This window comes from Globicephala melas, chromosome 12 (genome assembly GCF_963455315.2).
Source record: "Globicephala melas chromosome 12, mGloMel1.2, whole genome shotgun sequence".
NCBI classification, from domain to species: domain Eukaryota; kingdom Metazoa; phylum Chordata; class Mammalia; order Artiodactyla; family Delphinidae; genus Globicephala; species Globicephala melas.
Genome location: NC_083325.1, coordinates 25,570,175 through 25,586,571, shown reverse-complemented (window position 1 = coordinate 25,586,571; position 16,397 = coordinate 25,570,175). Strand labels below are relative to the sequence as shown.

Here is a 16,397-nt window from a genome sequence, read left to right as displayed (position 1 = left end):
CTGTTGCAACGTCACACCAGCTTCTTCCATGGCAGGCTCACCCTGCATTCTGTACACTTCCACTCGCCCCACTTCCCCCAGACTGAGTGAGCCAGAGCCCCCTAATCAGAGGCTATTTTTACCCCGTACTGTCTGAATGGGGAACAGATGGCCTCAGGCAACCTACACGCAACGGTGGGGCCAAACCCAAGGTGGAACCGCAGGAGCTGTGCGAACAAAGAAGAGAAAAGGATATTTCTCCCAGCAGCCTCAGAAGCAGTGGATTAAATCTCCACAATCAACTTGATGTACGCTGCATCTCTGGAATACCTGAATAGACAACAAATCATCCAAAAACTGAGGTGGTGGACTTTGGGAACAACTATAGACTTGGGGTTTGCTTTCTGCATCTAATATTTTCTGGTCTTATGTTTATATTAGTTTAGTATTTAGAGGTTATTATCATGGGTAGATTTATTGATTTGGTTGCTCTCTTCCTTTTTTAATATATATATAGATATGTATATATTTTTTTCCTTTTTCTCTTTTTGTGAGTGTGCATGTGTATGCTTCTTTGTGTGATTTTGTCTGTATAGCTTTGCTTTTACCAATTGTCCTAGAGTTCTGTCTGTCCTTTTTTTTTTAGCATAGTTTCTAGTGCTTGTTATCATTGGTGGATTTGTTTTTTGGTTTGAGTGCTCTCTTCTTTCTTTTATTAAATTACTTTTTAGTTTTTTATTTTTAATAATTTTTTATTTTAATAACTTCTTCCTTTCCTTCTGTATTTCCTTCTTTCTTTCTCTTTATTTCTTCCTTCCTTCCTTTCTCTCTTTCCTTCTTTCTTTCTTTCTTTCTTTCTCCCTTCCTTCCTTCCTTCCTTCCTTTCTTTCTTTCTCTTTCTCTTTCTTTCTTTCTTTCTTTCTTTTTTTCTTTCTTTCTTTCTTCCTTCCTTTCTTTCTTTCTTTCTTTCTTTCCTTCTTTCTCTTTCTTTCTTTCTTTCTTTCTTTCTTTCTTTCTTTCTTTCTTTCTTTCTTTCTTTCTTTCTTTCTTTCTTTCACTATTTTCTCCTGAGCTGTATGGCTGACAGGGTCTTCTTGCTCCAGCCAGGTGTGAGGCCTGTTCCTCTGAGGTGGGAGAGCTGAGTTCAGGACATTGGGCCACCAGAGACCTCCTGGCTCCATGTAATATCAAAAGGAAAAAGCTCTCCGAGAGATCTCCATCTCAATGCTAAGACCCAGCTCCACTCAACGACCAGCAACCTACAGTGCTGGAAACCCTATGCCAAACAACTAGAAAGACAGAACACAACACAACCCATTAGCAGAGAGCCTGCCTAAAATCATAATAAGGTCACAGACACACCAAAATGCACCATTGGACAAGGTCCTGCCCACCAGAAAGACAAGATCCAGCCTTATCCACCAGAACACAGGCACCAGCCCACTCCACCAGGAAGCCTACACAACCCACTAAACCAAACTTAGCCACTGGGGGCAGACACCAAAAACAACGGGAACTATGAAACTGCAGCCTGTGAGAAGCAGACACCAAACACAGTAAGTTAAGAAAAATGAGAAGACAGAGAAACACACAGCAGGTGAAGGAGCAAGGTAAAAACTCACCAGACCAAACAAACAAAGAGGGAATAGGCAGGCTACCTGAAAAAGAATTCAGAGTAATGATAGTAAAGAGGATCCAAAATCTTGGAAATAGAATGGAGAAAATACAACAAACGTTTAACAAGGACCTAGAAGAACAAAAGAGCAAACAACCAATGATGAAAAACACAATAAATGAAATTAAAAATTCTCTAGAAGGGGGCTTCCCTGGTGGCACAGTGGTTGAGAGTCTGCCTGCCAATGCAGGGGACAAGGGTTCATGCCCCGGTCCAGGAAGATCCCATGTGCCGCGAAGTGGCTGGGCCCGTGAGCCATGGCTGCTGAGCCTGCGCATCCGGAGCCTGTGCTCCACAATGGGAGAGGCCACGTACAGAAAAAAAAAAATTCTCTAGAAGGAATCAATAGCAGAAATACTAAGGCAGAAGAACGGATAAGTGACCTGGAAGATAAAATAGTGGAAATAACGACCACAGAGCAGAATAAAGAATGAAAAGAATTGAGGACAGTCTCAGAGACCTCTGGGACAACATTAAATACACCAACATTCGAATGATAGAGGTCCCAGAAGAAGAAGAGAAAAAGAAAGGGATGAGAAAATATTTGAAGAGTTTATAGTTGAAAACTTCCCTAATATGGGAAAGGAAAGAGTCAATCAAGTTCAGGAATCACAGAGAGTCCCATACAGGATACATACAAGGAGAAACACGACAAGACACATATTAATCAAGCTAACAAAAATTAAATACGAGGAAAAAATATTAAAAGCAACAAGGGAAATACAAGAAATAACATACAAAGGAAACCCCATAAGGTTAACAGCTGATCTTTCAGCAGAAACTCTGAAAGGGAGTCGCAGGACATATTTAAAGTAATGAAAGAAAGAGAAAAACCTACAACCAACATTACTCTACCCAGCAAAATTCTCATTCAAATTCGACAGAGAAATTAAAACCTTTACGGACAAGCAAAAGCTAAGAGAATTCAGCACCACCAAACCAGCTTTACACAAATGCTAAAGGAAATTCTCTAGGCAGGAAACAAAAGAGAAGGAAAAGACCTACAATAACAAACACAAAACAGTTAAGAAAATGGGAATAGGAACATACATATCGATAATTACCTAAAATGTAAATATATTAAATGCTCCAACCAAAAGACATAGACTGGCTGAATGGATACAAAAGCATGACCTGTGTATATGCTGTCTACAAGAGACCCACTTCAGACCTAGGGGCACATAGAGACGGAAACTAAGGGAATGGAAAAATATATTCCATGCAAATGGAAATCAAAAGAAACCTGGAGTAGCAATTCTCATATCAGACAAAATAGACTTTAAAATACAGACTATTACGAGACAAAAAAGGACACTACATAATGATCAAGGGATCATTCCAAGATAATCCAAGATAATCCAAGATATAACAATAGTAAATATTTATGCACCCAATATAGGAGCACCTCAATACATAAGGCAAATGCTAACAGCCATAAAATGGGAAAATGACAGTAACACAATCATACTAGGGAAATTTTAAAACCACACTTTCACCAATGGACAAATGTATGGATACCAAGGGGGGAAAGCGGGGTGGGGCATGGTGGTGGTAATGGGATGAATTAGGAGATTGGGATTGATGTATATACACTAATATGTATAAAATAGAGAACTAATAAGAGCCTGCTGTATAAAAAATTAAATTAAAAAAGGGTGAAAATAGCAAAAAAAAAAAGAAAAGAAAAAAGAAAAGGTAGAGTATCTTATTAGACAAGAAATTGTTTAAACCAGATACACATTGTTAGACCCTAATCAAGCATTCTGAGCAGAGTTTTAAGAGGCGGTAAATTGGAAAAATCAGGTTTAAAATAAAACTCACAAATTCATGACAAATTGGACTGATCAGTTGAAGCATAAACTTTCAAGGGAAGAATCAGAACTCCTTTGACCTGAAAATCTGAAATCAATTTTCAGAATGCAAGCACCATTATGGAGAATGGTTAGAGCCTTTAGAGTGATCACAGATTTGATGTCATACAGAATTCTAGAAGTCCTGCCCCTAAGCACAGTATGAACCGGCTAAGGAAAATCTAAAGGAGTCACAGGTTTCAAAGTCTTTCTCTCCGTTTGTGTTAAATGTTTTTTTCTGGTGAAATTTGGATAGTAATTGACATTTCTGATTAAACATTAAACTATCTCTCCCAAGGAATTTTTAGAGTCTTAATGAGGGGAAAGATATATTTCTGTGGTCACCACAGCTGCTAAAATGAAACAACTGAGGTAAACTGACAATACCAAACCTCTTTTAGATGAAAGGAAAGGGTTGTAGTATGCCTATTTTGTTCTGAATGCATTATTCTTTTTGGATTTTTCTCATATGTTGAATCTCATGGATAGCTGTACTCATTTGCCAGAGGAATCAGAATACAGTTGTTACCATGACCCCTGGCAACACATGCATATTTAAGTTCAAGTTATTTTATAAATTAAAAAGATTCTTTTAATTACATACTCCTATTAGAGTAAGAGGCACATAATAGATGCTTATGTATAGCTGCTTCAAGAGTGGTTTCTATAATAGAGGATTCTTCCATTCTCTTTAAAGACCTCTAATGTTCTCACCAAAGATTTTTTCATAGATTTCAGGGCTCTCCCTGGGTCGGAATCCAATAACTCCATTCTCCTTAAAACATATGAACATCCACCATATCCTGGAAGGTCCAGGAAAAGATATTTGGCTTCCAGAATTGTTTAAATGTTATCCCAAGTTGTGGGGTTTTTGCTCTCAATCTCCATTCACTGATTCCTCAGACAGTGCTCTCAGCATAAACTCAAAGTATGTATTTTTTTGTTTGTTTAATTAAACTTATGTCTACTTTTCCTCTTTCCAAAAAGTTTTGAAGCAATTAGTAGCAACAAAGCAAATAAAATGGAAATGGAAAGTGTTGACTGGAAGAAAAAGGCACAATGTGAGTGTTGTGAATAAAGGTTTATTCAGGGTCTTATTGAGGACCATAAACTGGGAGATAGCCTCTCAGATAGCTCTGAGGAACTGCTCCAAAGATGTAGGGGGGAAGCTAGTTTATATGTGATTTTTGTTAGGGAGTACATGCAGTTGAATATACATCTTGGTGAAAAATTACTGAGAGTCACAAAGAACAGATATCTCAAGTTAATGATTATAGTGCTTTTCTATGTATGGCAAGATGCAAGAAGTGAGGTTCATTAAAATTCTTCTTGAAAAGCATCTAACGATCTAAGGCCTGTTTGTCCAAAGCACAGAGCATCCTGTTATCATCTTTAATTTCTTCTCTCTGAATCACAGAGTACTTCATCCTGTTATTGCCTTAATCTCTTTTTCTGAAGCACTGAGTATATTGTCAGTCAGTGACTGCAGCAGGTTAATATTTGTAGACTTGGATAGTGAGTGAAAAGCTCTTTGCTTTTCTTTTGTTTGTAGTTCCCCCATTTTGGTCATAAATTCAGCCAAAGTTTGGGAGGCATTTCATGACAAATTTGTCCCATGGCCCTAGGAAGGCTAATTCCTAGGTCAAGAGAGTACTTCATTGATAGACCACTCAATGTGCTATGACTGAACTGGGCCCTGTTAATTGTAAATGTCTCTGGACCGCCTGTCTTACTAGTCTGTTATGGTCCAGGAAATGATTCTCCCTTGTTGCTTCTTCCCCTATCTAGAGTTTACACTATTACAATCAATCTTTTACTGTTATATAGAATTATATAGCTAGACAATTGTTTCAATTCACTTAGTCATCATTATTTTTGTCACAGATTCAGTTGCACATTGTGTAATACAAGAAAAACAGTGTTGAGAGGAGGGGAAGATAGAGGAGGAGTAAGACGCGTAGATCACCTTCCTCCCCACAGATACACCAGAAAAACATCTACACGGGGAGCAACTCCTACAGAACACCTACTGAACACTGACGGAAGACCTCAGACCTCCCAAAAGGCAAGAAACTGCCCACGTAATGGGGTGGGGCAAAAGAAAAAAGAATAAAGAGAGACAAGGGCATAGGGATGGGACCTGCACCAGTGAGAGGGAGCTGTAAAGGAGGAAAGGTTTCCACACACAAGGAAGCCCCTTCATGGGCGGAGACTGCGGGTGGCGGAGGGGGAAGCTTCGGAGCCGCGAAGGAGAGCACAGCAACAGGGGTGGGGAGGGCAAAGCGGAGAGATTCCCGCACAGAGGATCAGTGACAACCAGCACTCACCAGCCCGAGAGGCTTGTCTGCTCACCCGCCGGGGCCGGCAGGGCTGGGACCTGAGGCTCGGGCTTCGGTCGGAGCGCAGGGAGAGGACTGGTGTTGGTGGTGGGAACACAGCCTGCAGGGTGTTAGTGCACCACTGCTAGCTGGGAGGGAGTCCGGGGAAAAGTCTGGACCTGCCAAAGAGGCAAGAGACTTTTTCTTCCCTCTTTGTTTCCTGATGCGCGAGGAGAGGGGATTAAGAGCACTGCTTAAAGGAGCTCCAGAGATGGACGTGAGCTGCGGCTAAAAGCGCGGACCCTAGAGACGGGCAAGAGACGCTAAAGGCTGCTGTTGCCACCACCAAGAATCCCGTGTGGGAGCACAGGTCACTATCCACACCCCCATTCCGGGGAGCCTGTCCAGCCCGCCACTGCCAGGGTCCTGGGATCCAGGGACAACTTCCCCAGGAGAATGCACGGCACGCCTCAGGTTGGTGCAACATTACGCTGGCCTCTGCCACTGCAGGCTCACCCCACACTCCGTGCCCCTCCCTCCCCCCGGCCTGAGTGAGCCAGAGCCCCCAAATCAGCGGCTCCTTTAACCCCGTCCTGTCTGAGTGAAGAACAGATGTTCTCCGGTGACCTACACACTGAGGCAGGGCCAAATCCAAGGCTGAGCCCCTAGAGGCTGTGAGAACAAAGAAGAGAAAGGGAAATCTCTCCCAGAAGCCTCAGAAGCAGCAGATTAAAGCTCCACAATCAACTTGATGTACCCTGCATCTGTGGAATATATGAATAGACAACGAATCATCCCAAATTGAGGAGGTGGACTTTGAGAGCAAGATTTATGATTTTTTCCCCTGTTCCTCTTTTTGTGAGTGAGTATGTGTATGCTTCTGTGTGAGATTTTGTCTGTATAGCTTTGCTTCCACCATTTGCCCTAGGGTTCTATCTGTCCATTTTGGTTTATTTTTAAATATTTTTTTCTTAATAATTAATTTTTATTTTAATAACTTTATTTTATTTTACTTTATCTTCTTTCTTTCTTTCCTTCCTTCCCTCCTTTAGAAAACGAATCATCCCAAATTGAGGCGGTGGACTTTGAGAGCAAGATTTATGATTTTTTTCCTGTTTTCCTCTTTTTGTGAGTGTGTATGTGTATCTTCTGTGTGAGATTTTGTCTGTATAGCTTTGCTTCCACCATTTGTCCTAGGGTTCTATCCGTATTTTTTTAAAAAATTTTTTTCTTAATAATTACTTTTTATTTTAATAACTTTTTATATTTTATCTTATTTTATTTTATTTTACTATATCTTCTTTCTTGCTTGCTTTTTTTCCTTGCTTCCATCCTTCCTTCCTTCCTTCCTCCCTCCCTCCCTCCTTCCTTTCTTTCTTTCTTCCTTCCTTTCTTTCTACTTTGATTAATTATTTCTTTCTACTTTTTCTCCCTTTTATTCTGAGCCATTTGGATGAAAGGCTCTTGATGCTGCAGCCAGGGGTCAGTGCTGTGCCTCTGAGGTGGGAGAGCCAACTTCAGGACACTGGTCCACAAGAGACCTCCCAGCTCCACAGAATATCAAATGGCAAAAATCTCCCAGAGATCTCCATCTCAACGCCAGCACCCAGCTTCACTCAACGATGAGCAAGTTACAGTGCTGGACACCCTATGCCAAACAACTAGCAAAACAGGAACAGAACCCCACCCATTAGCAGAGAGGCTGCCTAAAATCATAGTAAGTCCACAGACACCCCAAAACACACCACCAGACGTGGACCTGCCCACCAGAGACACAAGATCCAGCCTCATCCACCAGAACACAGGCACTAGTCCCCTCCACCAGGAGGCCTACACAACCCACTGAACCAACCTTAGCCACTGGGGACAGACACCAAAAACAACAGGAACTACGAACCTGCATCCTGCAAAAAGGAGACCCCAAACACAGTAAGATAAGCAAAATGAGAAGACAGAAAAACACACAGCAGATGAAGGAGCAAGATAAAAACCCACCAGACCTAACAAATGAAGAGTAAATAGGCAGTCTACCAGAAAAAGAATTCAGAATAATGATAGTAAAGATGATCCAAAATCTTGGAAATAGAATAGAGAAAATGCAAGAAACATTTAACAAGGACCTAGAAGAACTAAAGATGAAACAAGCAATGATGAACAAAAATAACTGAAATTAAAAATACTCTAGAAGGGATCAATAGCAGAATAACTGAGGCAGAAGAACGGATAAGTGACCTGGAAGATAAAATAATGGAAATAAGTACTGCAGAGCAGAATAAAGAAAAAAGAATGAGAAGAACTGAGGAGAGTCTCAGAGACCTCTGGGACAACATTAAACACACCAACATTCGAATTATAGGGATTCCAGAAGAAGAAGAGAAAAAGAAAGAGACTGAGAAAATATTTGAAGAGATTATAGTTGAAAACTTTCCTAATATGGGAAAGGAAATAGTTAATCAAATCCAGGAAGCACAGAGAGTCCCATACAGGATAAATCCAAGGAGAAACATGCCAAGACACATATTAATCAAAGTGTCAAAAGTTACATACAAAGAAAACATGGTAAAAGCAGCAGGGAAAAACAACAAATAATACACAGGAGAATCCCCATAAGGTTAACAGCTGATCTCTCAGCAGAAACTCTGCAAGCCAGAAGGGAGTGGCAGGACATATTGAAAGTGATTAAGGAGAAAAAGCTACAACCAAGATTACTCTACCCAGCAAGGATCTCATTCAGATTTCATGGAGAAATTAAAATCTTTACACACAAGCAAAAGCTGACAGAGTTCAGCACCGCCAAACCAGCTTTATAACAAATGCTAAAGTATCTTCTCTAGGCAAGAAACACAAGAGAAGGAAAAGACCTACAATAACAAACCCAAAACAATTAAGAAAATGGGAATAGGAACATACATATCGATAATTACCTTAAATGTTAATGGATTAAATGCTCCAACCAAAAGACACAGACTGGCTTAAAGGATACAAAAATAAGACCCATATATATGCTGTCTACAAGAGACCCACTTCAGACCTAGAGACACATACAGACTGAAAGTGAGGGAATGGAAAAAGATATTCCATGCAAATGGAAACCAAAAGAAAGCTGGAGTAGCAATTCTCATATCAGACAAAATAGACTTTAAAATAAAGACTATTAGAAGAGACAAAGAAGGACACTACATAATGATCAAGGGATCGATCCAAGAAGAAGATATAACAATTGCAAATATATATGCACCCAATAAAGGAGCACCTCTATACATAAGGGAAATACTAACAGCCATAAAAGGGGAAATCGACAGTAACACGTTCATACTAGGGGACTTTAACACCCCACTTTCACCAATGGACAGATCATCCAAAATGAAAATAAATAAGGAAACTCAAGCTTTAAATGATACATTAAACAAGATGTACTTAATTGATATTTATAGGACATTCCATCCAAAAACAACAGAATACACTTTCTTCTCAAGTGCGCATGGGACATTCTCCAGGATAGATCATATCTTGGGTCACAAATCAAGCCTTGGTAAATTTAAGAAATTTGAAATTGTATCAAGTATCTTTTCCGACCACAACGCTATGAGACTAGATATCAATTACAGGAAAATATCGGTAAAAAATACAAACACATGGAGGCTAAACAATACACTACTTAATAACGAAGTGATCACTGAAGAAATCAAAGAGAAAATAAAAAAATACCTAGAAACAAATAACAATGGATACACGATGACCCAAAACCTACGGGATGCAGCTAAAGCAGTTCTAAAAGGGAAGTTTATAGCAATACAAGCCCACCTTAGGAAACAGGAAACATCTCGAATAAACAACCTAAACTTGCACCTAAAGCAATTAGAGAAAGAAGAACAAAAAAACCCAAAGTTAGCTGAAGGAAAAGAAATCATAAAAATCAGATCAGAAATAAATGAAAAAGAAATGAAGGAAACAATAGCAAAGATCAATAAAAGTAAAAGCTGGTTCTTTGAGAAGATAAAAAAAATAGATAAACCATTAGCCAGATTCATCAAGAAAAAAAGGGAGACGACTCAAATCAATAGAATTAGAAATGAAAAAGGAGAAGTAACAACTGACACTGCAGAAATACAAAAGATCATGAGAGATTACTACAAGCAACTCTATGCCAATAAACTGGACAACCTGGAAGAAATGGAGAAATTCTTAGAAATGCCCAACCTGCCAAGACTGAATCAGGAAGAAATAGAAAATATGAACAGACCAAACACAAGCACTGAAATTGAAACTGTGATTAAAAATCTTCCAAAAAACAAAAGCCCAGGACCAAATGGCTTCACAGGTGAATTCTATCAAACATTTAGAGAAGAGCTAACACCTATCCATCTCAAACTCTTCCAAAATATAGCAGAGGGAGGAGCACACCCAAATTCATTCTACGAGGCCACCATCACCTTGATACCAAAACCAGACAAGGATGTCACAAAGAAAGAAAATTACAGGCCAATATCACTGATGAACATAGATGCAAAAATCCTCAACAAAATACTAGTAAACAGAATCCAACAGCACATTAAAAGGATCATACACCATGATCAAGTGGGGTTTATTCCAGGAATGCAAGGATTCTTCAATATATGCAAATCAATCAATGTGATAAACCATATTAACAAATTGAAGGAGAAAAACCATATGATCATCTCAATTGATGCAGAGAAAGCTTTTGACAAAATTCAACACTCATTTATGATTTAAACCCTGCAGAAAGTACGCATAGAGGGAACTTTCCTCAACATAATAAAGGCCATGTATGGCAAACCCACAGCCAACGTCATCCTCAATGGTGAAAAACTGAAAGCATTTCCACTAAGATCAGGAACAAGACAAGGTTGCCCACTCTCACCACTCTTATTCAACATAGTTTTGGAAGTTTTACCAATAGCAATGAGAGAAGAAAAGGAAATAAAATGAATTCAAATCGGAAAAAAAGAAGTAAAGCTGTCACTGTTTGCAGATGACATGATACTATACATAGAGAATCCTAAAGATGCTACCAGGAAACTACTAGAGCTAATCAATGCATTTGGTAAAGTTGTAGGATACAAAATTAGTGCACAATAATCTCTGGCATTCTTTACACTAATGATGAAAAATCTGAAAATGAAATCAAGAAAACACTCTCATTTACCATTGCAACAAAAAGAATAAAATATCTAGGAATAAACCTACCTAAGGAGATAAAAGAACTGTATGCAGAAAATTATAAGACACTGCTGAAAGAAATTAAAGATGAAACAAATAGATGGAGAGATATACAATGTTCTTGGATTGGAAGAATTAACATTATGAAAATGACTCTACTATCCAAAGCAATCTACAGATTCAATGCAATCTCTATCAAACTACCACTGGCATTTTTCACAGAACTAGGACAAAAAAATTCACAATTTGTGTGGAAACACAAAAGACCCCGAAGAGCCAAAGCAATCTTGAGAACGAAAAACGGAGCTGGAGGAATCAGGCTCCCTGACCTCAGACTATACTACAAAGCTACAGTAATCAAGACAGTATGGTACTGGCACAAAAACAGAAAGATCAATGGAACAGGATTGAAAGCCCAGAGATAAACCCAAGCACATATGGTCACCTTATCTTTGATAAAGGAGGCAGGAATGTACAGTGGAGAAATGACAGCCTCTTCAATAAGTGGTGCTGGGAAAACTGGAAAGGTACATGTAAAAGTATGAGATTAGATCACTCCCTAACACCATACACAAAAATAAGCTCAAAATGGATTAAAGACCTAAATGTAAGGGCAGAAACTATCAAACTCTTAGAGAAAAACATAGGCAGAACACTCTATGACATAAATCACAGCAAGATGTTTTTTGACCCACTTCCTAGAGAATTGGAAATAAAAGCAAAAATAAACAAATGGGACCTAATGAAACGTCAAAGCCTTTGCACAGCAAAGGAAACCATAAACAAGACTAAAAAACAACCCTCAGAATGGGAGAAAATATTTGCCAATGAAGCAACTGACAAAGGATTAATTTCCAAAATTTACAAGCAGCTCAGGCAGCTCAATAACAAAAAAAACAAACAACCCAATCCAAAAATGGGCAGAAGACCTAAATAGACATTTCTCCAAAGAATATATACAGATTGCCAAGAAACACATGAAAGAATGCTCAACATCACTAATCATTAGAGAAATGCAAATCAAAACTACAATGAGATATCATCTCACACCAGTCAGAATGTCCATCATCAAAAAATCTAGAAACAGTAAATGCTGGAGAGGCTGTGGAGAAAAGGGAACACTCTTGCACTGCTGGTGGTAATGTGAATTGGTACAGCTACTATGGAGAACAGTATGGAGGTTCATTAAAAAACTACAAATAGAGCTACCATATGACCCAGCAATCCCACTACTGGGCATATACCCTGAGAAAACCATAATTCAAAAAGTCATGTACCAAAATGTTCATTGCAGCTCTATTTACAGTAGCCCGGAGATGGAAACAACCTAAGTTCCCATCATCGGATGAATGGATAAAGAAGATGTGGCACATATATACAATGGAATATTACTCAGCCATAAAAAGAAATGAAATTGTGCTATTTGTAATGAGGTGGATAGACCTAGAGTCTGTCATACAGAGTGAAGTAAGTCAGAAAGAGAAAGACAAATACCGTATGCTAACACATATATATGGAATTTAAGAAAAAAAATGTCATGAAGAACCTAGGGGTAAGACAGGAATAAAGACACAGACCTACTAGCAAACGGACCTAAGGATATGGGGAGGGGGAAGGGTGAGCTGTGACAAAGCGAGAGAGTGGCATGGACATATATACACTACCAAACGTAAGGTAGATAGCTAGTGGGAAGCAGACACATAGCACAGGGAGATCAGCTCAGTGCTTTGTGACCACCTGGAGGGGTGAGATAGGGAGGGTGGGAGGGAGGGAGACGCAAGAGGGAAGAGATATGGGAACATGTGTATATGTATAACTGATTCACTTTGTTATAAAGCAGAAACTAACACACCATTGTAAAGCAATTATACTCCAATAAAAATGATAAAAAAAAGAGGAGGGTTATGAAAAGGCAAGAAGGGAGACTAGAAAAAAACAACAACAATAAACCCAATTGAAAAATCAACAATTGAAAGAGGGTTAAGAATTTGGAACTTCAGAACCTAAAAAAGTTAGGATGTCCATCTGATATGAGAAAGCTTAGGAGTTTGTGGAAGTCAGTCAGTGAGACAGGAAAACATTTTCTGTGAGTGACTGTATGTGCGTTGCCACTGAGGAAAACCTTGGGCTTAAGATTTTGTTGTCTTTCGACAACATTTGGTGTGGTAAAACATCAAGGTTTCTTTCCAGCATCTCTACTTTGACATTCCTCCCACTGGACTGTGGTGAAACTCTGTCTACCCCTCTGGACTGTAAGTTTTTTGAGGGCAGGGACCATGTGCTATTGAAATTTATATTTCCAACCCCCCACAGACTGACTGCTACATCATGGCAAATCTTCAGTGGATGAAGTTGAATTACCAGCTGTCAAGTCCTTATAGGTATAAAATAAGCAGAAAAGTGCTGCCTCTCTTTCTGAGATAGCGTTTGGGTTGTCCCCAAATTTCTGAGGTGAACCCAGAATCATGTTCATAATCATCCATAACAACATCTGTTTTTGACTATCTGGACCAGCGCAGGTGGCTGCCATGTTTCAGGAATAGTTATTGTCCCGTAGGACACTTTTGCCAAAACAGGTACTCCTCCAGGCGGTGGTTATGGAACAAGAGGGCAATGGGCATGGGTCAATGAGTCAGAAAAGGGCAGAGGAGCACGACCAAATCCAGAAGGAGCTTTCTGGGCAGTGAGCATGCACTGCCTGGCCTCTTCATGCACTAACATTCTTCTTTAAATTCATGATTGGCATGGTTAGGAGATGACAGCACTGGAACCTGGCATCCCTCTGGAGTCTGCTGTTCTCCCAGCCCAGCCTAGTGGCTGGATCTCTTGCTTCAGCTGCTTCTTTTGAGTGTTGGCACTAATTCAGGAGTCCTGCTCTGAAAATCTTCTTAATTTCAGAAAATGGGTGAGTGGGAGGTGAGGTTAGGGGGTGAAAGAAAAGAGTGGGTGAGTGGGTACATGAAGTGGGCAAGAGGGTACTAGAGATAAGAAATGAGAATTTGTTAGGGATGGTGGGTTTTCACTATTCCACCAAATACGCTCTTTATTAAAATGTGTACTAAGAAGGCATCCAGAGTAGTGGGATTAAAACCTAGAGATTTCAGCAGGGAGTATGTTAGGAGGAGAGAGTTTCTAGGGATGAAAATAATTTTGGACTAAAGAGTGGAGTACAAAAGGATACTGGACACAAAAAGAAGAGGAAAGAGACAAAGGACATGTGAACACATTGCAGAGGACTTGGGTTTGAATCTGTCTGTGTGAAAATCTCTGAAGCTCGTGAAATAGATGCTAACATGCCAGCAGGCAGTGGTGAGGCAAGGGCAGCACCCCCGGTGGGGCTTATGTCATTGTTGATACACTTTGTCACTTGTTTCCAATTAGCAGCCTTTTCTCCTTGCTAGCTGCACTGCTTGAGAAAGAAGCCAGAACCAAAGGTTGAATTTTATGTTGAATTTGGTGTTCATGAGATGTGCTCTTCCATGCCTCATTCCACTTCCTCCCTGTTTTCCTAACTGGTAAAGATAAATGAGGGTGTCTCAGAACATTGCCTGTGGAGTTCAGGAAAGCAGTTTCTGCAGTTAAATGCTCCCTTCACTCTTGAAAATGGAAAGGAACGCTCTTGGTGTGTCCCTACCTTGCCTGCCTCTGTTTGAGGCCTTGACTGAAACCCCCTCTTGAGTTCCAGAGCTGAGGAAATCCATTTACTCATGAAAAGAATCTGAGGCAGCTATGCAGGGAGAATTACCAAAGCCAGACTGGCTCCTAAAGCTAAGCACCTTCAGCGCGTATGAGGTCACATGTGCCTACACAGGACTAAATGAAGACGTGCTTGCATTTCCACAAGAATGTCAATACTCCACAGCTGATATTATTTGTTGACCTGTAACTAAGGTTAGTCTTTCTTCAGCTAACAAATATTCATATTTCCATGGAAGAGTGAGCACACCCCTTAATCATGAATTTGGTGTTTTTACTGCCACAAACATCTTTAAGGATGTTCTACAGCTTTAACACATCTGGGCGCCTGAGGTGAATTATGATTTTGTTCCAAAGTTGTTTCAAGTTTCATGGCAGCCACTCTGATTCTCCCAGGGCTCACCTACCTCCCAGTGTGCTCTGAAGGCCTCAGGGCTCCTCACCCCTCTCCCATAAACAATTTATTTTCTCTCCTTCTCTAGAGAGTGGAGGATGAATGATTTCTTCTGAGAAGATTCAGGTTTTGCACCCTTTATTACACACACACACACACACACACGCAGTGTTTTACCTATGATTTGTGGAGACCTTGAAGGGAAGATGTGGATTTCTTGAAGCTTATCCAGGCACCTCAATTTAAGATGCCTTAGTTTAAACAGAAACATCTTTATTATTTGTTTCTGATACTCATCGTGTTGCGACGCTATCTAGATTCTCCTCAAACCTCCCTGTTTTAACGCAGACATAGAGAATGGACTTGAGGACACGTGGAGGGGGAAGGGTAAGCTGGGATGAAGTGAGAGAGTGGCAAGGACATATATACACTACCAAATTGTAAAATAACTAGTGGGAAGCAGCCACATAGCACAGGGAGATCAGCTCGGTGCTTTGTGACCACATAGAGGGGTGGGTTAGGGAGTGTGGGAGGGAGGGAGACACAAGAGGGAGGAGATATGGGGATATATGTATATGTATAGCTGATTCACTTTGTTATAAAGCAGAAACTAACACACCATTGTAAAGCAATTATACTCCAATAAAGATGTTAAAAAAAAAAACCCAAACTCCCTCTTGTAAGCTTTACAATCTTTGTCATTGCAAGTTTGCTGACAGCTGCTGATCACTCTTTTGAGGATGCATGCCTGAGGGGTGAGGTGGTACAGGGTGGCCCCTACTTCCTGGGCTTCCGTTCAGGTTTGCTGGGCTTACAGAGATGAACCATTGAAGTTTCTAATACTGCCAAGGGTTTCCTGATATGTGTTTTCAAACAGAGGGGGCTGGACCAAAGCTCTGGTGGAAGCTGTGGAAGTGATGTTACAGATCTCCCTTCAGGAGAGGCCCTGCAGTGGGTGTGCCATCAGCTGCCTGCCTCCAGCTGCTGTGATTTCAGGGACCACCACAGTGTTCAAGAGCAGACCACCCTCTCCCAGGAGAGCTCCCAGTCAGTGACCCAGCATGTTGAGGGTACCAGGCCTGGCCATTTCTGCCTGCTGGGGCTTTTCTCTGGGCACCCTTTGCACACTGGTGGGCCAGCTGAGACTTTCTCAAGGCTGCTCCTCATATGGAAGCTCCTCCTGCCCAATCTTACCCTCCCCCTTTTTTCACAGGTGTCAGATCTGCATAGTGGTCTCAAGGCCTCCCCTGCTTACCTTCCTCACCCCTTATCTTTCCCAAGTGTTCCCTCAATAAATCTCTTGC

The 16,397-nt window shown here is 40.5% G+C and overlaps 1 protein-coding gene across 1 annotated transcript in view; it reads left to right on the top strand.

Moving 5' to 3' along the window:
• POLE4 (DNA polymerase epsilon 4, accessory subunit) overlaps window positions 1-16,345 on the top strand; it is a 95,327-nt gene extending 78,982 nt beyond the window's left edge. The window contains exon 4 of the mRNA XM_060309729.2: window positions 15,971-16,345. Coding sequence (XP_060165712.1) covers window positions 15,971-16,011 — 41 coding nt within the window. The 3' untranslated portion in view covers window positions 16,012-16,345. The remainder of the gene's footprint in view (window positions 1-15,970) is intronic.
• Window positions 16,346-16,397: the final 52 nt, after the last annotated feature.